The sequence below is a fragment of the Abrus precatorius genome, unplaced genomic scaffold (assembly GCF_003935025.1).
Source record: "Abrus precatorius isolate BTA unplaced genomic scaffold, Abrus_2018 Scaffold6, whole genome shotgun sequence".
NCBI lineage: Eukaryota > Viridiplantae > Streptophyta > Magnoliopsida > Fabales > Fabaceae > Abrus > Abrus precatorius.
In genome coordinates this window covers 24,089,640-24,113,093 of record NW_020874406.1, presented here as the reverse complement: position 1 = coordinate 24,113,093, position 23,454 = coordinate 24,089,640, and the positions used below count along the sequence as shown (strand labels likewise).

At 27.9% G+C, this 23,454-nt stretch overlaps 2 protein-coding genes and 1 non-coding gene across 4 annotated transcripts; 1 reads left to right on the top strand and 2 right to left on the bottom strand.

Moving 5' to 3' along the window:
* Positions 1–1,621: 1,621 nt before the first annotated feature.
* LOC113869809 (protein CURVATURE THYLAKOID 1D, chloroplastic) lies at positions 1,622–4,369 on the bottom strand. 2 transcript variants are annotated; one of them, XM_027506291.1, is made up of 6 exons: positions 4,247–4,369; positions 4,109–4,123; positions 3,736–3,953; positions 2,306–2,410; positions 2,142–2,213; positions 1,622–2,062 (listed from the first exon to the last, which is right to left on the bottom strand). In XM_027506291.1, the coding sequence occupies exons 1-6, from the start codon at positions 4,347–4,349 to the stop codon at positions 1,991–1,993; spliced, it is 585 nt and encodes a 194-aa protein (XP_027362092.1). In that variant the 5' UTR covers positions 4,350–4,369; the 3' UTR covers positions 1,622–1,990. The 2 variants fall into 2 exon arrangements, with proteins under 2 accessions (XP_027362092.1, XP_027362093.1); XM_027506292.1 differs by lacking the exon at positions 4,109–4,123.
* LOC113870568 lies at positions 3,491–3,585 on the bottom strand. Its single transcript, XR_003505589.1, has one exon. It is a non-coding gene; the product is annotated as a small nucleolar RNA snoR128 (small nucleolar RNA).
* An 11,175-nt stretch (positions 4,370–15,544) lies between the features above and the next one.
* Positions 15,545–18,180, top strand: LOC113869401 (cyclin-D4-1-like). The gene is made up of 6 exons (XM_027505706.1): positions 15,545–16,184; positions 16,690–16,776; positions 16,875–16,973; positions 17,069–17,270; positions 17,372–17,493; positions 17,635–18,180. Exons 1-6 carry the CDS (start codon positions 15,846–15,848, stop codon positions 17,875–17,877), a joined length of 1,092 nt encoding a protein of 363 aa, XP_027361507.1. The 5' UTR covers positions 15,545–15,845; the 3' UTR covers positions 17,878–18,180.
* The last annotated feature ends 5,274 nt before the right edge of the window (positions 18,181–23,454 follow it).

Below are 23,454 nucleotides of genomic sequence, written 5' to 3'. Positions count from 1 at the left end.
TTTTTTTAATGTATACTAGCCCACGCCCCACAGGTGGAGAAAGATTTTTTTTAAAAATGATGTGATGAATAATTTAATATTAAAAAAATCGCTATTAATAATATATTCTTGAACATACCCTTGTTAATAAAAATTTATTCAATATTAAATGTGTGTTTCGATTAGATTATTTCAGTTGATTATTTTTTTAAAAAATCTGTAAAAGATACTATTTAATCTTATTTAGTACTTTTAAAATATCAATTTATAATATTTTATTTTTTTATAAAGAGAAAAAATCATGATAATAAAATTAAAATATATAATAATTAAAAGCTGTCAATTTATTTTTTAGTTAATTTTTATTTTTATCCTTACTAATAGTTATTTTAAATATAAAATTAACTATCATATATAACTTCATATTCATTTTTTGTAATCTCATCTAAAAAAAATATTCTTTTATACACTCTAAAGACAATCAATTATTGAAAATCACTTTTCACGTCCGAACATAAAACAATTTTCTATATAGTCAATTATAAACTTTTTTTACACGCTAAGTGACATTTTTTCAACTATGATGTATAAACCCTCGGCACTATTACTAGCTCTTTATTAGTGTCACATCATACTGTCAATTGCATTTATCAATTTTTTTCTCTCCTTTATTCCTATATCTCTATGTGCATAGAAGTGTCTACCAAACAATTTCATTAGTGTTGCATCTACATCGGCAGGATAAGCAACTATATGATCACATCTAAGTGTGATCTCTGATAAATCTGAAACAGCAAATGCTTTCATGACTGGAAATTTATACAAAAACATGTATTTCAAAAAGCAAATTGTATTTACACTGAAATTACAGCTTAAACACAAACCAAATGGGAAGGACACAGATTTAAAAATAAAACACTATAGAATTATATTAAAAATTACATGAAATTATATTAATATTATTTTGGCATAAAAATCTTTCACTTTTAATTTATCATTATTAATTTACCGTTAACACACCAATCAACATTTGCTAAATGAGAGAAATGGGCAGGTATAATTGAGTGAAGAAATTTTAATAAGGCCTCGTGGTTGGGAAAGCCACTCGCGCACTTTCTTCTCGATTTGGTCAAAAAGTCGTCTTCTAGCTATTTTCCATCTCCACTTACAGTGTTAATCCAGTCCCACAAGGAACGTTTGAGTGAGGTTTTCACCCTTATTTTTTACTAGCCAGATTAAGGATCATAAATCAATCCATGTTCTTACAATTTCTTCGTTGGGTGTTTTTTGGTGACGGTTATGAAGATGAGCTTAAAGTTAGCTCCAGACATTCTTATGCTATTTGCTTGTCCGTTCCATTCTCCTTTACGTCGAAGAATCTTAACATTCTAAAAAATTTAAAAGTAAAAAAAACAAAAATAAAATGAAATTTGAGTAAAATTACTAAAAAGATTTCAATTTTTCTTAAAATAAAATATTTAAAATTCTTTTTAATTAACATAAAATTACTTTTTTATTATATATTAATTGTAATAAATTTAAAATATCCTTTCTACACACTACCTTATTAGAGTGCGTGAACATATTGCCACCCCCATCATGCAGACGATAAGAATACTGACTCCGTCGGCCAAGATACTAGCGCGGAAGAAATTGGTGCCTTCTATTCTTTATCTTTCAAAATACATTCTTAATTTCCAAGGAGCTAAACTCGTTTATCGAGTGTGCTTTTGAGGAAATGAAACGTGTCCTTCAAAAGAAAAACCGCAACGTGCAACAGAGCAAAACGAAAGGATAACTACACTGCTCTTACAGACAATTTGGGAGTGGCAATACCCTGAATAGGTGAAAGCTATGGCTGAATGGTGACTATATTTTACTTAACCAAACCTAATCATACAATGTACCTGCATGTCAAAGAAAGTGTCGGTATCAACATATTCCCTTAACTAAACAAATGGTAACTGTACATTCGTATTAAAGGGGCAGCACAAATATTTCATCCGAACAACTAATTATCTTCTGAACCAAAAACTTGTTGCTTGAGCTCCTCTACTTTAATAGCCAGCTCTTCCCTATTTTTCTGCAAGGTCAACAATCCAATTAATCTGGGTAACCAAGATGCACACATCAGCCAAAATAACTCAAAAGTTGGCAAATACCTTGAAAAGCAGGTAACGGGAACTGAACCATAATGTATATGCAAGCCCTACGACTTCCAACAACTTGGGAAACTGTGCCAGAATAATGAGCCAAAAATTATCAGCATTAAGATAGCTTAGCTTTTGGTTTGACATTATTTAGACAATAGATGATTGATACACACCAATGGGATAGAATCAATTGCACCAATAACGGCTGATGTTAACCATAGAGCCACTAAGACACCACCGCCATACAAGACAATAGAACCAGTGTCAACTGTATCAAACTATAACAGGCATAAAAGAGGACAAGTTAGAGGGGAAAAGAAAACACCAACAAAACCATGTCATTTAAATTCTTAATAGTACATCTGTAATGCAATGCAAAAACACACAGGCAACAAAAATTACAGTAAATCTTCTTTACAGTGTTACGTAGATAAAAGCAAGCAGTCAGTTTCACAAGCACCAGCCTATAATAATGATGCAACACAAAATCAGGAAGAAACAATTTTATGATGTTGCATCATTGATTTAAAACACAACATCCTATCAACTAAGGGAAGAAAATGAAAACACCCCACACTTCGATGGTCCATTCAGAAAAACAATTTTTACAATGCCTTTGAAGCAGTGAGTTTAACAAGTAACAATACATTAAAACATGAAAATAATAACAGAACAATTATAGATAAAGATAAATTAAAAGGAATCTTGGAAATAAGGAAGGGTGGGGGGGGGGGGGGGGGCACAGCAGCTAACTAGAAAATCGTATGCCAGTTTAGCATATACTTAATTTAACCAAAACAATGAAGAGGGGGAAAACAGAGAAAGTGTGTTTTGGCAAGACTTAGCAAAACACATTACCTAGAAATTTGTCACAAAGCAAGAAAACACGGATGAATCATAACACTCGAGAACCAAGGCAGCCGTGCCAAGGCAACAGGAGGTAAACAGTGTACATACAATGCGCGTGAAGGACAAAGCAAGATTTCAATACATACCCTAACTAGAAGGTAAAGACGTTAATTGAATCATGGACATTTTAGAAGTCAGATTTGATTGCAATGGTAATAAGTAACCTCAGTGGCTAGTGTTCACTACTAAAAAAGGCACCTTAACATGGAAAACTATTGGATACATGAAGCAACAGTAGAAGGCTTAGTCAAACTTAAAGGGATTTTAAAACATTAAAACCAGCTGGCCGAGTCAGTGATGGCTTAAAAAATAACAGATATGACAAGAGCTCAGGAAGGAGCTTTTTTTGTACAAGGTTCGTGTAAAATTCCAATAAGCCAAAACCATAATTTCATAAAGCATACGACAAGAAAAAGAAACCAAAAAGAAAATTGAAACCATGTATAGAGTTGCTCAGGTAACCGCTCAGGTTCGACATGACTGCCGAAGATATCATCAAGCATTCTATAAATGCCATCAATAAACTGTAGTCTCATCACAGCAACTCAACATTTGAGACACAAACCAATCAAAATCAGTGAAAAACAAAAACATGTGCCCTGAACCACCAAACTCATAGTCAATACTCAAGCGTGTATAAACAGTACAAAGACTATGAAAGCTTAACAAGCAAAGTGATTAAAGCTATCCTTACATTGAGCTTATCAAGCAAGTCCAACGACAAGCCCTGTCCATCATCAGGTAACTCTCCCTTTGTGTCTTCATTTTCATTGAACTCGTTCTTATCAACGGCTTTATCATCCTCAAGGGTTATCACACCCTCACGTTTCTCATCGAAAGCTTGACTTGCTCCACCAGATCTATCTTCAGAAGTTGTCGCCTTTGGCAACCGATTTCGAAAACAAATTGATCCTGGCATGAAATAAAACCAAAAAAATAAATTAAAAAAAACAGGGACTTTACTCTTTCACAACCACCCCAATTGTTCCAAAAGCCTGCTATTCCACACAACAGCCATTAAAAAAGAGGAAAAAACATAGAATTAGAAAAATGGAAGTGGGCAAAACCTCGAACGTTTGGAGCTACCCACGTAGACAACAATTTAAGCAATATTAAGAAGGAAAACGATTAAAAGATGATGGAAAAGAGGGAATCGTAGGTTTTGTTAGGGTTGAACATGAAATAAATAGGATAAGAGAACGTACGAGAAAAGAATATGGCGATGGGGGAGAGAGGGGTTTGTCTGTGAGGAAGGGAGGGTTTAGGAAGCTTCGAGAGAGTGAGAGGCTGAACTGTACAAAGCCCCATTGTGACTGTGGTTTCCAGAGTGAGATGAGATTTGTGTTATTCAAAGCCCTTTTTATATACAACGTGGCTTCTAGGGTTTCCATGCTTTTTTCTCTCTTTTCCCAGTTTCTCTGTTTTATTTTACTAGTTTCTTTACTATCATTTTCCATATAAAATAATATTAATTACTTTTTCTTTCAATAAAATTATATTTCTCTGTATTTTTATATTATTTTTTAGATTTTTTTCATCTTTCTTAATATTTGTGCTCGCTAATGTAACATACCTAAATAACTAATTTAGATCGCAGGGATTATTGCAAAAGTAAAAAAAAAAAAAAAGGTCCTTTGCGATTGTGAGTGACAATACAAATGCTTGTGTAGCAAATTAGGGTTTTTGCAGCCGCTACATTCTTTCTCAATATGAGACGTTTTTACTCTGAGGCTTTGAGAAATTTTAACCTCTTATTCAGTCTGAAATTTTTGGAACATTTATTTTCAGAAATTGATTTAATTTACGAATAAAATTCTCTGATTGAATTTTTTAAAAACATGAGTTTATTTTATTTGAATTGCTTCCGATCTTAGTTATTTCTATTAAGAAATGTATTTCAATTGAATGGATTTTATTTTAGTTTTAATTGTTAGAATGATAAGCTTTATTCTTATTAATTTAAATTTAATTGAATACATTTACACTGTTATTTAATTATAACTTGTAATGTTAGTGAAAGTGTTAATTTTTGTAATAATTAATATAAAATTTTTATTTATATATGCAGTATATTTTAATTGATTGGTAGTATAAATATTTTTATATGTAACAATTTTTGTGTTAATAACGAAAATGTGATACGGTTACCATTCTTATATATCCGCGAATTTGGAAGGTTACAATAACAGAACTAGAAGTCTAATACCAAGGAAAAGCCCATTGTCGAGACCCGCATGTATAGTTTCGGACGGAAGGCCTGGGTAATGGGGGATTATTTGAAAAGCTTCTTTTAGGCCCAATTCAATCCCTTTGTATGGAACTGAGGTCGAATTTTAAGACAAGAAAGTTAATTAAATTTTGAATAATATATCAAAACTAATCTTTAATTTACTAAATATAAGTTTTTAAAATTTTTATTGTTATAATTTTGGAATTAAATTATTGCCATTTTTTAACTTTACCCTCTGGTTGGTTCTATGGAAGAAAACATATAAAGCAACAAAAAGTTTTTTTTTTTTTCAAAATCAGAAATTACGAGTTGTTCTTAAGTGCAAATGGTTTAAGATTAATTTTGTTCGCAGCTCATGACAATCGCTAACTTTACACATGTGAATGCAGTAAATTTGTGTCAGTCCTTCATATTAAAAATGGTGAAATTTAAATTGGAAGAAAAATAAGAAGAAAAAAAGTATGAATTATCTCTAAAAAAAATTTCTCTTCAATCAAATAAAAAATTTGTTAGCCGTGTTTTATTTTTTCTTATCCAATTTAAAAAATCAAAATATAATTTTTATAATTTCAAAAATCACGTTAACTAGGCATAGATTTAGAGACTAACTTAATAGTGTTACTCATGAAATTCCTGGAATCCCTGGCTTCTTTGTTAGATCAGAGCTATTCCACCTGAGGTCAAAACACTGAAGATATATAGGCTCTTTGTGTTTTCAATATATTTTTTTTCTCAACAGGTCTGTTAGAGTTTAGTACTTTCATGGTTGAGGGGAAACTCGGTTTCTGGACCAGAGAGAGAGGTTGATGTTCTCTGTGACCAAAATTGAATTCTAAGAAGCCCAAGACCGCAGAGGCTATACTCACTTTTGTGCTTCAGTGTTGTGTTTGGAGTTGCATGTTTTTCTTATGGAAATAGGCCCACTCAATCCATATAAATGCTTAAGCATAACTGGAGTGAATATGGTACATATTTCAAGCTTAGACATGTGCATCCTTGTAATTCACGTTCATCCTCATTTTCTTTGGGTACCGTATATAAAATGTGGAATAAAAAAAAAAGAATTTAGACTTGAACAATATAAATAATTCACGTTCATCCTCATTGCCTTCACTGATTTAATGTGTGATTCAATGTTAAAAACATTAATTGTTAACGTACCATAACTTTCTAAAATTTTCACAAAACTGAAAACGTAAAATCTACTAATTCAGAGGAATTAACAAACACTAAACATTAGTTTTTGTGTGATAAAACTCGCAATTTGCATGACATTTGGCAGATCGTGGGCTCAAAGACCCTATTTTCTTTCCCTTACAAGGGAGGTACATGGGCTGCTCTGGCATTCTTGTTAAATACTAATCCATGCTTGAATGCCTTGGCTATGGCCACAAGTGCTTTTAATTGGTTTTGAACCTTTAAATTTAAACTGCATGTAAAATCCACCCACATAAACTTGAGTTTCGCAACTGAGCACACATGGTAGGTATTGTCGAATGATCTTTGATCACCTCATTTCAGACTTGAAGCACGCATTTAAAAAATGTTATTTCTATTCTCCAATAATGTGTCCTAGCAATAGGTCAATAATGGCTCGGTCATGGACATGGTCAATTGTTTTCAATTCCCGCGTCTTCCCCTCTCCTTTGTCCTTACAAGTTACCACTAACTGTAGAACTTTGTTTCCTGTTGGTGGGACACTTGTAGGATCGCCAACACCAAGGCAGAAACCTCATCATTTTCACTAAGAACTCTAGGCTACTCATATTTCAAGAAGGGTACTAAATCCCACATGAATCATTGATGTAATGTTGGCAAAGCTTCTTTTATTCAAACCAATCAGGCCCTTAGAGCGGGAAGTTCCAACACATCTCTTAATCAAAGCTCAATTGTCAAGTAGGTGTATGTGTGTGGTCTCTGAAAACCAAACTCACGATCAATCACTGATGTTACATGGTGAAAAAGTTTGCCCTCATTCAAGGACAATGACTCATCATTATTTCCCTTGAAAGTAATCATGCTTTGAGTCTTTGACCGTGGATTTCAGGTCACTTAAGGCCATTTAGAAGGGAAGGGGAATCTTAACACAAGAAAGTAACGTGGCAACAAATTTGATGTTTTGACAGACAAATAACTCAAGTTCTCACAAGACCATCTAATAGAAACCCTCTTTTTACTTAGCGTTTAGATAACTTTAACATATACACAGGTGGATGATAGGAAATTCTTAGCCTTATATAATAAAGCCTATGGTTGGTTAATTAAAATTCACATCTTCGGTCTATTATGTGGAAGATTTTATCCTTTTACCTCGGTTGGGTAGCCAAATTACGAAACTTTTTTTAATGTAAGATTCTAAATGGTAGTATATGATATATTGAGTTATTTTAATTCCCAAGTGGCAAGGCACAAGGGCAACACATGAGGCAGGATTCACCTGCAAATACACAGAGATTCGGTTTATTTATTCAAAATAAATGTGGTTGTGGAATTGGTATGGCTTATGTTCTGTCGACTTTCAGTTGCAGGGCTTTAATATGTGCGTGATTAGAGAAGGAAGTACTCTCTAGAGAATGGATTTAATAGACAAAGCATATTATTAATACTAAAAAGAATTGAAGACTAGTTCTGGACCACCATGCTTATGCCACACAAACCCAAATATATGTAATAACATGGGGGTGAGCATGCATAGATCTCTAACAACCATAAAGGACTGCCATTAAAATTGATAATACACGTGATTTGGTATGCGTTATAAAGTGTCCGATATATGGCCATATGGGGAATTTTTGGGAGATAACCCCATAGAAGTGGTGGATGGAAAGGTAGAGTATCTTAGGAGAGAGAGGGCAAAAGAGGAGAGCATCTCTAGGAGAAGAAAAAGGGTTAGGAATTTGTGTTGCTAAAGTTTGAAAAAGAAAGAGCATGCATATTTTAGATTTCCATTTGAAAGTAACCTTCCTGAAAGGGAGATTCAATTAATGTAGTAAGAATCAGTTTCTTGGTATCAATCGTTAATTGCCATAATTTTGGGTTCATTTTATTAAAATTCCTTCCAATCACTGTGCCATTTGACCAAGAAGGTGTTGGAACAAAACCCCGATTATTTGAGCTCTGTTATTTATTTATTTTTCAGATATTTCAATTTTGTTTTATATTTTTGCCAAACGATCAATATTCCTTATTAATCTTTACAATTGAACTTAGGATTATCATCCATTGTTGTCTTTTTTCAGTGACCACGCTAATGTTTCATAGCGGGTGACATTTGCAAATTACATATCTCGTGGGGGCATTGTGGTTTGGTGAAAGGTACACTTCGTCATGGAACAACTGGCATACACTATTAATATATTTTAATTAAATCTTATAATTATTTTTAATTGTATTTTTTATTCAATTTTATTTTTATTTAAAAAATTAAATTATTAACTATAAATCAAACGAATATTCGCTTAATTCGTATTTTAAAACAGAAAAAGGGAGCAGAGTAAGTTGATCATTGGGTTAAACATTTAAAAGATAATAATAATTCAAAAGAAAATATATTTTGTATATTTAATTATATTTTAGTTTAAGGTGCACTTTTATTTTTGAAGTATGAAATGGGCAGCCTTATTGGGAACTAAGGAATGTAAGCAACGGATTTCTCACACTCTCTTTTTAATATTTTTTTTTATTAATTAAAAATTATTAAAAATTACAAAAATATAAAAAATAAACATTAATTTAAAAAAAAATCATATATTTTTAATAAATTTTAACTAATAATAAAAAATATACTAAAGGAAAAATATTTTATAATATATTACTAGCATTTTTCTTTTAAATGTTGGCTACCCGAATTTTGGTCAACACTAGACAGTACTTCAATTATAAATTCACAATCTTAAATAAGCCTCTTGTTTGGGATAGCGAAATGTTATAATTAAAAAAGTGAATATTCAAAATTTTCTTTTCGTATACCTTTTAAAAATTCAAATACAAATTAAATTAACGTGCATTGAGAGGTTAAACTCCAATAAATTATATATGCATTTAAAGTTTGTTTAAGTTTTTTTATAAAGTCATTATAATTGTTTTTAAAAAGTTGCTATTTTAACTTTAAAATTATGATAACTTTTTGAGACTTTTACTTTTTCTTAAAAATATATATTTATTATATTTTACACGTGTCTTTTAATCAATAAAAATACGTAAAGAAAAACACAAACAGACACATGTAATGTTTTTGGTGCACACTTGTTATTGGCTCAAGTTAAATAGGCTCATGAATAACATTTCATGAAATAGATAATAAGAATAATACTTTTTTATTTTTCAAATAACAGAGTCGAGTGGGACGTCTCGTGATCAATAAAATTTAATTTATGAATATTTAAAGAAGTTGTGTATTTAAAATTTAAATTCAAAAGTAATAGTTAAATTGAAACAATAACATATCACCTGTTTTTTACGTGTTTGAGATTCTCTGTTCATTTTTTTCTTTTTAGTAAAAAGAAAAAGTTTTCAGTTCTTTTAAAATAAGTAAGAAAAATATATAATATTTTATTTTAATAAGTTGAAAGTTTCCATTAATGAATGACTTAAGATATGTTTGATGAAATTAATTGATTAGTGAACTGAAAATTGATAAATTAGTATATTTTATTAAAAGTTTTTTTATAAAATATACTATGTCACTGGCTATAAATATAAAACGAGAAATAAATAAATTATTAAGTTTTAGTTTACAATTTAAATTTTAGTGATTTTTTTAAATAATTATAAAAAATAATTTTATTATCATTTTAAAAAATTTAAAATGAGATAATGTAGATACATTTATATTTTTTTTTTCTATATAAATTATTTTATATTGTTATTTAATGATTTAGCTAAATTTTAATAAGATTTAACACAAAAGTAGTTTTAAACATTAAAAAGTAAGGATAATAAAGTTTTAAAAATTGAAAAAGTAAAAGAAAAATTAATTTAAAAAATTAAAAAAAATAATGTTTAAAAAATGCTATTTAGAGTAGTATTAAAAAAATTATTAATAACTACTTATTTTAGCTACTTTATCAAATAAAACTATTTTTATTTAACAGATTTTTTCATTTACAAAATAAGTTTTTAGTTTGTTAAAAATCTTACCCAACACGCTCTCAGAATCAAACAAAAATGTTATATTAAAAATTAAGACATTAATATATTAATAATATTAAATATTATAAATTTTATTTGTTTTTAATCAATATCTTAACACATTATTTTTTAAAATAGTTATTATAGACATTCTTTCAAATGATTTTTAAAAGTAAATGTAATTTTTAAAAATATTTAAAATACTTTATTGAAAAATTATCTTGTTTGGGTATTCAGTATAATAAGTTTGAATTTTTTTCAAAAATATTATTTATTATATTAATCAGATATTAAAATTTGCTATCCATAATGACGAATATAAAAAAAATTTGACTTAAATAATAAAAAATTAATTGTCAATTAGTTAGAATGTATTATAATTATCATCTTAAAATGTATTATTATAAAAAATAATTATTCTTATTAATATAATAATCATGATTAAATATTAACTTAAAAAAATATTTATACTATTAGTGCATTTTAATTAAATTTAAAGAAACTAAAACATTATTTATTTTTAGAAAATATTTTTATTTTCTCTTTTAATAATAAAATCTTTATTTTTTTATTCAGTTTCTTGTTTTAAAATATTCGTAAATTTCTATTCCTATTATTACTTTTAATTATTTTTTCCGTTTTAATTCCAATACAGCGTGTAATTTGAGGAATTAGCTTATTTAGTTGGTAATACGCTGACGAGAATAGCATGAATTGGATTTAAACATTTCAAATATCTTTGATAAATGATTAAATTTCCTTGCATATATTGTAAATTTTAATTATCGTTTTTGAATGAGAGATTTTTAATTTTTTTAATTAAACCACATAGTTTCTTCTTTCTTTGAGCATTTAAGTTTTGTTTTAGTTTATTTAAATTTTCATACACTATAATAAATAAAATCAAGGTTCCTTTTTAGATGAATTGAAATTTAAGGTTATTTAATTCTAGCCAATCCTAAATTGAATATGATTTTTTAATTTTAAATGAATTTAATTGTAAAAAAATGTAAAGGTTTTTAAAGTTGTCATTTAACTGTGTATTGTTGTATTAATTGAATTTATTATTTTTCTTTAAATAACATTTAAAAATATTTTCCTATCGTGTTTTCTAATTAGTTGATTACGTAAAAATGCTTCTAATAATGATATATTAAAGTTAAATTTATTTTAAATGTTAACACATAATAATAATAATAATAATAATAATAATAATAATAATAATAATAATAATAATAATATAGACATCCATAAAAAAATTAATTACTATCTTGATTAAATAGTTTATTTCAACAATTAAAAAGTAGTACTAAGGTTATTATAAAAATAACAATCATTGAATTGCAAAAAAATATAGCAATCATTTAATTCTTCAGTTGTATCAAATGTATAAATTTAGTCTACATAAAAAAGACATGTCAATATTAAAAAAATATTTTAATGTAGTTTTTATCATAAATTCCTTAAAATCATTTTTAAATTGAAATTATCTTGAAATAATAGATAAATGAAGCTTGAAAGGTAACAACAAAACATAACACGGTATAGGATTTATACATTTTAATTTCACTTAAATAGGTGATCGAAAGTAAAAATAACAAAAGTGAAACATTACATCGTATCTTGAAAGCATGTTAAATGATATGTAACTATATTAATACCATTGCTGAGTGACGAAGTTTGAGATTTTGTTTTTTCAGTTGATATATTTTGTTAAAGTTATAAAATATTTTTGTTTCATTCCAGTTTTATTAAAGAAATGATAGAAACATTAAAACACCTTCATTATTTTCTTTATAAAATCTCAAAAGTAATAAATAAATAAATTATCATTTCCATAAAACGTTGCAAATTAAAGTAGAAAGAAAGCTACTGAATGTTTTTTTATTGTGTTTGGGGTGCCGATGCTATGTTTGAAGAGGAAACAAAATCACTTATATCGTTAAAATCTTGAAGTGGACCAATGCCATCTGAAAATCGAAAGTGGATCAATACGCGAGTGAAGGATGAGTCAACGACGATTAAGAAGAAAAGCTTCTTACATAATGATTTCCATAATCTAATAACTGCAAGAGAGTATCAAAATTAGATAAGGAAATACGTTCAATGTTCCGTAATTTACTGTGAAATAATCTAAGTATAGATTCGATTTTTGCAAACATCACTTTACGCTTTGATTTATTTGCCTCCATTTAGTTTACTATTTCGAGTTTTTTATTTTAAATAACTAAACAAAAATCTTAAAAAGATAAAAACATTAGAGCCAATCAGTCATTTTTCAAGCTGGGTTAGACTGAACTAAATTAAGATGAGGTTAATTTTAATTTGAAGAGTAAAATTGTAAAATGATGATAGATTTGTTGATAGAAGAAAAAAGAAGGCAATACTCAATTAAGAGACGTAAGAAATTAGAACAAATACAAACAATACATCATATATTTATACAATATTATACTCAAATTAAAAAAATATATATAAAAATACAGTAAAAACATATTAAAAATTATATAAATATCTTATATGCGTAATCAGTTTGATTTAGTTGAATTTTAACAATAAAAATAGAAATTAAATCGAGCTATAATATAAAATATGTTTTAAGTTTTAATTTAATAAAATTTTCTTTTAATTGGTTTTCAATTTATCAGATCAATTTAGATTATTTAATTCGATTCTAAACGCCCTTAAAGATTGCTTGCAGTAGCCAGATCATATAGTTGCGTCCTGGTCAATGTTACTTACAAGTACGGACAAACAAGATAATGCGATTGTGTCCGTTTAAATAAATATGAACTAAAATTAAATTTAAAAGATAAATTAAATATTTATAAATATACAAATTTATAATTAATATTTATTTATACTTTAAAATATTAAATAAACTTATGTGACAAGTTATTAATTAAATTTTAATTTGTATTATTATTTTACTTTATTTTATTTTTAGTTTAACAATTAGATTGTTGAAATTTTTTATTTATAAAATATTATTGAACGAAATAAATTTTTTTGTTTGAAGAATGAAATAAATTTTGTCAATTATTTTTCGAGTTACTTCATATTCTCTCTCTCTCTCTCTCTCTCTATATATATATATATATATATATATATATATAATAAAATTTATTTTTAAAAGTTTGTTTGAATGATAGTAAAAATAATAATAAATATTTTATTATGTTAAAATAATTATTTATTATAATTTTTTGATATTTTTAAAGGTAAATTTTTATTTTATTAAACTAAAATTAAATTTATAAAATTATATCATTTCAAATCAAGCTTTAAATATTTATTCAATTAATCACTGAACATAAATATGAGCCAATTAAAAAAATTTTATGTATTGACAGAGATACAATATTTTAAACTTTTTTTTTTGTGTGTATAATGTTAATTGTTTCTAACTAATCAGGCTGTTTTAAGAAATTTTTTGGTACGAGGCTACGTTAAATAAAATGTTTTCAATTTTAGAATGAAGATAATGGAATAAAAGTTTTGTTATTAGTCTTGAATTTTCGTATTTATCATAAATTGCTACCAAGTCACGCCAATCGCCATATCCAACCAGGTTAGTTGTGTGAAGAAAATGATGAAAAATGGGCCTCTCATTGCAGGGCATGGTTAATCAATTTTTAATATTAGTATTTCATCCTACCTTTTTAATTTATTTATTATACAAAATTTCAGTTATTAATAAAATATCAAATATTAAGATAGTTTTGTTGTTATAATTTTTGCTTAGAAAAAAATAAAAATATTAGTAAACAAATTAGAATTTTTACAGACAAATAATTTAGTATATATTAACGTTTGTTTATTGATAATACAATTTAATGTTCTAAATTAATAAAATTAATTGTTAAAATATTCACACTAACCAGTGAGTTTTTATTGAAAATAATATATTAACCAAAAACTAATATAATAATAAATCGCTAGTAAATAATAACTTTTTGGTAATAATATAACCCTTTACTAACGAATTAAACTAATTATCATTTTGTAAGATAAATAGCATGTTTTTTTGTTTAATTCCAAAATAGGATGGTTTTTTATAGATATAAAGTTAAAGATGAAATATATGCTATCTCATTTCAATATAAATACAAATAACTAACAATAGCGAAAATTTACAATGAAATTAATGCTGCCTTAGCCTATTTACATAATTTTAAAAATTTCAACTTATAATTGTCATGAATATATATATATATATATATATATATATATATATATATATATAATCACAAACATTATATTAAAATGTCTACCACGACAAGAGAAAACTAATTTTAAAAATTTACCAAACTAAGTCAATATTAGTAGATTGAAATATCTGATTTCCAATAGTGTATTAACTAAGTTACACGATATACATGTGTATGCTAATTTGAAACTCCAATTCAATTTATCTTATTTGAAAGGATAAAATTAACTTATATTTATTATTTGACCTGTGTACAAATACAATAATATCAACTAATCACCTTGATTTTTTGTTTGGAATATTTAAGAGAAATTATTTTAAACACAAGAATAAGGAATAACAATTAGAGTGTATTTATGTTTGTATAAAAATGTAAAGAAAAAAAAATTAGAAAACTTACAACGGTTAGTTCATTTGAGGGAAGTTATTTGTCCTTTGAAAAATCATTTACCAGAATTTAAAAAGCCACATTCCTTTATTTTATTACACTTGCAATTCCAATGAATATTTTACATTGTCAACATTTTAAACAAATCATTCCTCAATAATAATCATTAAAAAATTGTTAAATTTGATTAAATTACAGTTTTTTAAAATTTAAACAAAATATTTATTCTGATAAATAACATAATTAAATATACTCTTATATTTTATTTATATTTTTAAACAGTCCTTCAAAGTTATAATTCAACAAAAGTCAATGACAGATAAAGAATAATGATGGTCTTAAAAACATTTAAATTAAAAACCATTTAAAAAGCAACAAAATCATATAAACATATTAAATAATCAAATTTTGAAGAAAAGAGTAGCAAAACTAAAAAGTTATACCAAAAGAGGAATCCTAAAATTTTGTTTTCCATACATTGTCTCTAGGGATACAAATTTTCCATTTTGACAAAATTACACCACTATTTGTTTTTCGTACCCACCATAGTAGATGATTTTATTTTCCTCTCTTTTTTGGGTTTTGGTGTATCCATGGATACCACCATTGCCCATCTTTGTTGCCCCATCCACCCCTTCTTTTACCCTAAAAGCATAACCCGCTTCCTACATAAAGCTCATTCCTTTCACCACTCTCTCACTCCATTCTTCACTCTACACTTACATACTCAAACACTGTCATATGGGTTTTCCATCAATTCACAAAACACCGCACAAAGTTGTCTTCTTTTAATCCCACCCCTTTGATGAGGTTCTGTTATAGAATCCTTTTTTGAGGTCTATATCAATGGCTGAGAACATAGACAGTGCCTCCTCTAACCTCTTTTGTTCTGAGAACAGTAGTACCTGCTTTGATGATGATTTGGAATGTAATGGTGCAGATGGTTCTGGAATCTTCTCACCTTCCTGGGACCACACAAACCTTAACTCTGAACATGAGGGTCTGTGTCTGGATAACTGTGGATCGGAGTCCCTAACGTGCTTTGGGTTACAGAGTGAGGAAACTGTGAGGGTTATGGTTGAGAAGGAGAGGGAGCATTTGCCAAAGGATGATTATCTGAAGAGGCTGCGTACTGGGGATTTGGACTTGAGTGTAAGGAGAGAGGCTCTTGATTGGATTTGGAAGGTTGGTTTTTTCTCAAATGCTGTTTGATTCACTGGACAGTTCCTTTTTGCTTCATTTTCATTCAATGGGCATGGATAAATGAATCCCTCATATATATATATTTTGGGGGATTAATTTGTATGGATTATTTCCTTGGTGGGTCAGGAGCTTCTAATGAGACTCTATTCATCCAAAAAGAGTTGTTTTTAACTATGTTACAAAAATTTTCCCCCCTTCTAATACCGGTTTGTATGTGATGTTTGGCTTTCTCATTGGGGTCTTAATTTTGTTGGTTCTACTTCAATTTTTGAACTTTTAAGGTTGGTAATGGAACAGCTAGGTTCTGTTGCCAAATCGTGATTTTGTGGCAACTTGTTGACATTCTAAGCTGATTTGGATTTTCCTTTCTCTTGTATGTTTGAATTTGGTTTCTTACTGGATGTGATTGTGTTATGAAGGTTGCAATTTTGTTTTACTTGTTTGGGTAATTCAGTTTAACTTTTGCTTTTTATAATTTGATCAACAGGCTCATGCTTATTTCGGCTTTGGACCGTTGAGCTTTTGTCTATCTGTGAACTACTTGGATCGTTTCCTATCGGTTTTTGATTTACCGGTAAGAGCAAGTGTCTAAAATATGGCATGCTTTACTTGGTTTATGTCTTTGTGATCTCTTTAAATTGATTTTTCTGGCCTTTTTCTCTGTATCTTTAGAGTGGTGTAAGTTGGACGGTACAATTGTTAGCTGTAGCTTGCTTGTCCATTGCAGCTAAAATGGAGGAAATTAAAGTTCCTCAATCTGTAGATCTACAGGTAAAATAGAATGATACAATCTTGTAAGATAGTTAAATATGATCTCGTTATGTTTACTACCATCTAATTTTCTCATGGACATTGATAATGGGTAGGTTGGAGAACCAAAATTTGTGTTTGAAGCTAAAACCATTCAAAAAATGGAACTACTGGTATTAAGCACATTGAGATGGAGAATGCAAACTTTAACTCCTTGTTCCTTCATAGACTACTTCCTTGGTAAGATCACTTGTGAGGAGCATCTGGTAAAGTCATCCTTTTCAAGATCAGTGCAGCTCATCCTTAGCATAATCCGAGGTATTGTCATTACTCTGTTTAAATATTTGGTCCTTCCGTACTCTGTTCCTTCTCAGGGAGTAGTGAGTTTGACTGGTGCTTTTTTGGGAAATCAATTGAAGGTATTGACTTCTTGGAGTTCAAGCCTTCAGAAATTGCTGCGGCGGTGGCAATTTCTGTTTTAAGGGAATTGCAATCAAAGGAGATTGATAAGGCCATAGCTGATTTCTTAATAGTAGAGAAGGTGAGGTGGTTGTTCTCACATAAAGCGTGCAAGGATGAATTCGCATTTGCTTTTGTCCTTGTTGAATTGATAATCGGTGTTTGATATCATGGTTCCTTAGTGAAATTGTTCTGACTTTTGTGTTATGGGATTTTCATTCAGGGGAGAGTTCTAAAGTGTGTTGAACTGATAAAAGATTTGTCCTTGATCAATGTTGCTGCTAATTTGGGCAGTAAGACGGCGCCATTTGTGCCCCAAAGCCCTGTTGGGGTGCTGGATGCTGGATGCTTGAGTTGTAAAAGTGATGAATTAACAGTTGGGTCATGTCCAAATTCTTCACATAATAGTCCAAACACCAAGAGGAGCAAACCAGATGGACCTTCTAATGGAACTTCCAAGTCATGAAATGTGAATTTTCTTCCTTCACCAAAGTTCATTTAGTTTGGTTGAATGGGAGTTTGGTGTGGTCTTGGAGACCCTTGGGAAACATTCTCAATGACAGCGTGTGCTTTGGATGAATAAGATGTGAATTTAAGTGGTCTAGTGCTAGAAGCATGGACATGGATAGGATGTGTTGCTAGTTGTTTATAGTCAGATTATAGAAACAGCTGCAAATACTACGGCGATGCGGTTGGTGGAGAAAATTTTGATGAAACAATGTTGTGGAGGCACATGCACAGCATGTCAAGTATGAATGTAATATTTGGAGAGGAGCTATAATTGTTGTTCATGTGAATGTCCTAACTTCTCATTTTAGAAGAGAATTAATATATAAAACATTTTTTATGGGTTATTATTCCTCAATTTTGGAGAAGAATAAATAAACCAAAGGTATCCCGTGCCTAAAAATTATCCAAAATTTCAAAGGATCTGAGATGTCTTATAATATGGTTGAATTGGTGCGTGTATGTCCGAGAAGCAAGAATTAACGTAACCAACGGTAATGGTTTGTTGGGTCATTGTCATTATTTGCGACCAAGATCTACACAGGAAACCCAAAATTCGTCTTTGCTGTATTTTGGGATTGGAAAACTCTCTGATGGAATGCCCACGCTAGCTTTTGTTTGTCATTGACCAGTCAACATTTAAGTATTGGAACAACACTAAACAAAACAAGATCTCAAGTCCGCTTAGTTTGGCACTACTACTCACAAAACATTACAAAAAGAAGGATATGAGGGCACTTCCCTATGTTCCATATATTTATATTCCTATTCACTAAACTTACTTTTATTTTTTAACTGTTATAAACTTTTTTTTTCCCTTTCGAAATACATCCACTCTTTGCAATTTCTTTGGATTTGGCTCATTTAAAATGAAAGATACACTTTAGAGAAGGTTATTGTCGTTTCAAAATACTATTTAAAATTATAGCCATATAAGAGTTTAACGTACACATCTATAATATATTTATATTTTATAATACCATTTATTGTTACTAATTTTAAATATTTTTTATCTTTCAAAGTGTACTGTTCACTCTAAACGAAGAAACTTATTAATTTTTTATGTGACAAATACTCGTAAAAAAACAATTTGAAATGGCTTAGAGCCATTAAACTTGTAAAAGAAACATGCACTACACGTTTTGCTTTTTTTTTCAAAAGGAAATACTATATAAAGTAAACAAAGTAAGAGTGTATCTATTTTATATTTGAGAAATATACTTTGTTCCGTTAGTAAATACGAGGAGATTAAAATCTTTAAGAGAGATTTATATTAATTAGTTACAAGTAAATCACGTATATGGATTGGATATGACATCTGAAATGTTTTTTTTTTCCATTTATATGTAATTAAATATGTTTATTCTTAATTAATGTAAGATTTTCCACGCACATTTATTATTTTAACATGTCTTTTTTAAAAAAACTGGTAACCTTTCTATGAGCTACGGGGATTCTTAGGATTCTTCTGGATAAAAATAAAAATATTTTTAAAAGTTAAATAAAATATCAATACAATTACGTCAAATTCTTTCATAACATATCAGCTATCTTCCATAAAATTGGAAAAATAAACCGTAACTTGATAGTATGATTAAAATCATATATACTAACTGTAACTTACTTTTTATTAATTTTAATACTGATTTTAACAATTGAAACTACGCCAAATTTGTGAAGTTAACGTCGCAACAATGCCTATAAAATATTTTAGTCAAAGAAAAAAAAATGTAACAAACATTATACTATGTATTATTTTTGCATGGACTATTTTGTGAACATTTGAACCGATCAGATAAGAAAACAACGAGCTTGCTTATATCATTACACACTATTAAATGGTACGAGTTAGTTTTATTAAAAAAGAAGCACAAATGAACTTACATTCATATTTTTCTTTTCAGTTATATTTGAAAGTTTGAATATTTTAAAAAATTGATTGGTTGGTGTATACAATTAGAGGAGAACTAAGAAGAGAAAACAAATGAATAAACGATGTAACGGGTGATAGAACAGGAACAAAAAATTAATGTAGAAGAATGAAAAAACTTTGAAAGTATGTAAAAATCTAAATTGATACTCATCCATCTATTATCATCCAAAAAAGCCTAATGTCGACCCTGTAAAAAAAACTTTATTAAACACAAACACTTTTAAATTGTGAAAGATCTCTTTATACTTTGTATTACATTGTTTGTTTTTTTTTCGTTTTTGTTTTATTTTATTGTAAAATTAAAACGTCGTAAACCATTTCGTGAAGCTTTGTTGCACTCTAAACAAAATTAGCATAATTGCATTGCCTGATTTCAAACAATCAAGCATGGTCAACTGAACATAAACCTTTGCTTCTTTTTTCTTTTTCTTAATTATTTTTTTAAATCTTTCTAGTTTAGGTTGCGTGTGATTTCAGTCTTTTAATTGTTTTAACTAATTATGTTCTTTTATTTTTAAATTGTGCACCTTCAGCGTGTCATTTATTTTTCTTCTTCTTAAAACTCATAGATTTTAATTCTTTACACAAAATTTTTACAAATTAAATTATCATTTTTTAAATTCACTAACTAAAATATCAACTCTTAGACAAAAATTTAAGAAAAAAAAAAAACTTTCAAATTTTTCCCTCTTCAAACTCTAAACTTACAACTCATAACATTTTTTTTTTCCATTTTATCAATTGTTCATTAATTTTTACTTTAAAATTTGCAAATCATTTATGTTTCAAGTTCATTATAAATTCTGAAAAAAAGATATTTTTAAAATAAAATAAAAATTAAATTTCATAATTTTAAAAATACAAAAATCACGTATAACCCAAACTAAGGAAAAAAAGTGAAAACTATAATTAAGCCTACAGTGATAATTTTTAAGAATGTAACCTTTGATTCTCTCTAAACATAGGACTCCCTTGTTAACACATTATTACATCAGGCGTACACATAATTATCAATTATAATATACTCCTAATGGATCCCAATACCCCAAGAGCCAGATATGTACCCCTTTTAGGGCGAACTGAAGAAGCAAGAACCGACAATTCCCTTGAAATTGTAAAATTTAAATGTATGAAATTATATAAAACGACAAAAACCCGATTGATGTGTGTGTATATATACTCTTTTGGTCTAATTAATTAAAACAAAGGACGAAATTTATTATATTTAATTTTTTATGTTTAAACATATTTTTTCCAAAAAAGTCTTAAAAAAGAATAGTATCTTATTTTAAGATAGAAAAGTATCCCAACTTAAAAAACAAATATAAAAGATTCATATTTATTTTATTCTAAAGAAATGAATATAGATTTAAATATGTAATTTAATTTATCAAATGTGAAGTTTTATCTTATTCCATTGAACCAACTGCTTAAGGGTTTTATCATTAAACATTCTGAATTATAATTATAAGTTAATTGACCACTAATGTTTTTATGCGTTCTTTTTTCCTGTTATAATTAAATGATATCTAAATTATATACCTGTGCTGCGTGTATTTCAAATAATATTTCTTGTCCTGAGTCAAAAGTAAAAGGAACTCTTTTGTATATTTTGAATTATTTCATAAGTATTTGCTGGTGTATATACAAAAATAAAAGTAAGGAACATATTATATACAATATTATATTTATACGGTGTATTTTTTAATCGTTCAAGTAAGTACAATTACCACAGGCAAAATTTGGAGATTCTACAATTCAAAGTTCAAACCTACTTAGTACTAACAAGTACTGCACACAGTATGTTACTTTTTAAACTGAAGTAAACTTTAAAATGATTTAATATTATAACAGAAGTATATATAATAAATTTAAATAAATAAAAATTATAAGTAGCTTATATTTAGAATAAAAATAATTTTAAAAAATATAAGTGACTGAGATTTACGATGAACAAGAAGGTTTTAGCATTTTTTTTAAATCAAGCAATTAAACCTGCCATTTAAAAGAAAAACTTTTGATGTAAAAGGAAAAGAAAAGATAATAATTTTATAATTTAAAAAATTAATAATAAGAAAGTCACTTGCACAAAAAAACAATATAGTACAAGTTTCCTCATATTCAAAAACTGAAATTCAAATTTATAATATAATTTTCAATAACTAAACCATAAATACCAGAAATATTTATCGTGTACTGTTTTTTTCCACTAATATTTTGTTAGATACTACGCTAGTAATTGTTTTTGGATAGTGTAATTTTAGATCCTGAGATTTGAAATAAAGAAAATAAAGAAGAGAAAAGAAAAGTTTATTCAGTAAGAAAGCCATTTTGAAAAACTGAGAGATACTAAAAAAAATGAGCCCAACATACGTATCTCAGAAATTGACTGCGAAAGCTTATTGTTGATCAGAAAAATTATTCAAAAATCAAAAGAGTGAATATATCAAATGCTACTTTAGCCATTTAATAAAATATTTGACAAAAAAGGTCATTTATAAAATAGTGAATCATAATTTGAATTTTTATTACCATATTTTAAATAATATTACCTTTTATAAAAGATACTTATTAGTTTGAAAACAAAAGATGTAAAAATACTTTATATATTGATATATCTTAGGTTGTTTCACTCTGATATTCTCTCTCATATATGTGGGATACACTGAGTTTATATTTGTTAATAAGATGTGTTTTCAACAATTGTCTTTTTAAAAATTTCAACATTAGTCATCTTTCACTACGCTATAAATTAATATTGGCACATAAACAATTGGACTGTATTTGTTTCTAACTTTGAAAAGTTATTTTTAGAAAGGTGTAGTTGGAAATATGATATCTTTATGTTTACTTTAATTTTAAAATATGTTTTAGGATATACATATTTGTTTTTCATGTTTTATCTATTAATTTATTATATTTTAAATAAAATACATTGACAACAGAAAAAATATTTTTTATTATTATCTAACCATGATTTATTATATAATTAAAAGTCACTATTTTTATAATAATTATATTAATAATCATATTTAAAACATTTTTTAATTAATTAATAGTATAGAAACTATAATATAACCAGTACTTTATCAAAATTAAACTCAGAAAAAACATGGTATTTTCCCATGAAAATATTAGAAGTTAATGTATGATTTAAACAATAACTTTTGTTTTCACTTTTACTTTGTTTTATCATTTCAATTTTGAAAAATATTTCCATAGATATTGATCGACCACACAGAAATGTTTTTCAATTTAGCTACAATAATATTATAAAACATAGTATTGTTAAGAATAATGTTATTTCTAAGATTACAATTGTATATCTTGAAATTAACAAACGTTATCTTAACAAATTTAAAATCGAAAAAAATTGTAAGAGAAAGGATTGGGCAGAGTTGTAAAGAGAATAATTCTCTTCTCATTGTGTATGTCAGTTTTGTGGTGTATGTTCTGTGTTTCACATTCACTCACTCTCCATGCATGTGTATTTCTGTGCAGTGTTAGGTGGTGGGGACCCCAAGTATGGTCAATGCCACTGCCATACTGATCAAGGTTGGTGGAAGTTTTACAGCTTTGGGTGAATGCAGTGAGTGACGAAGT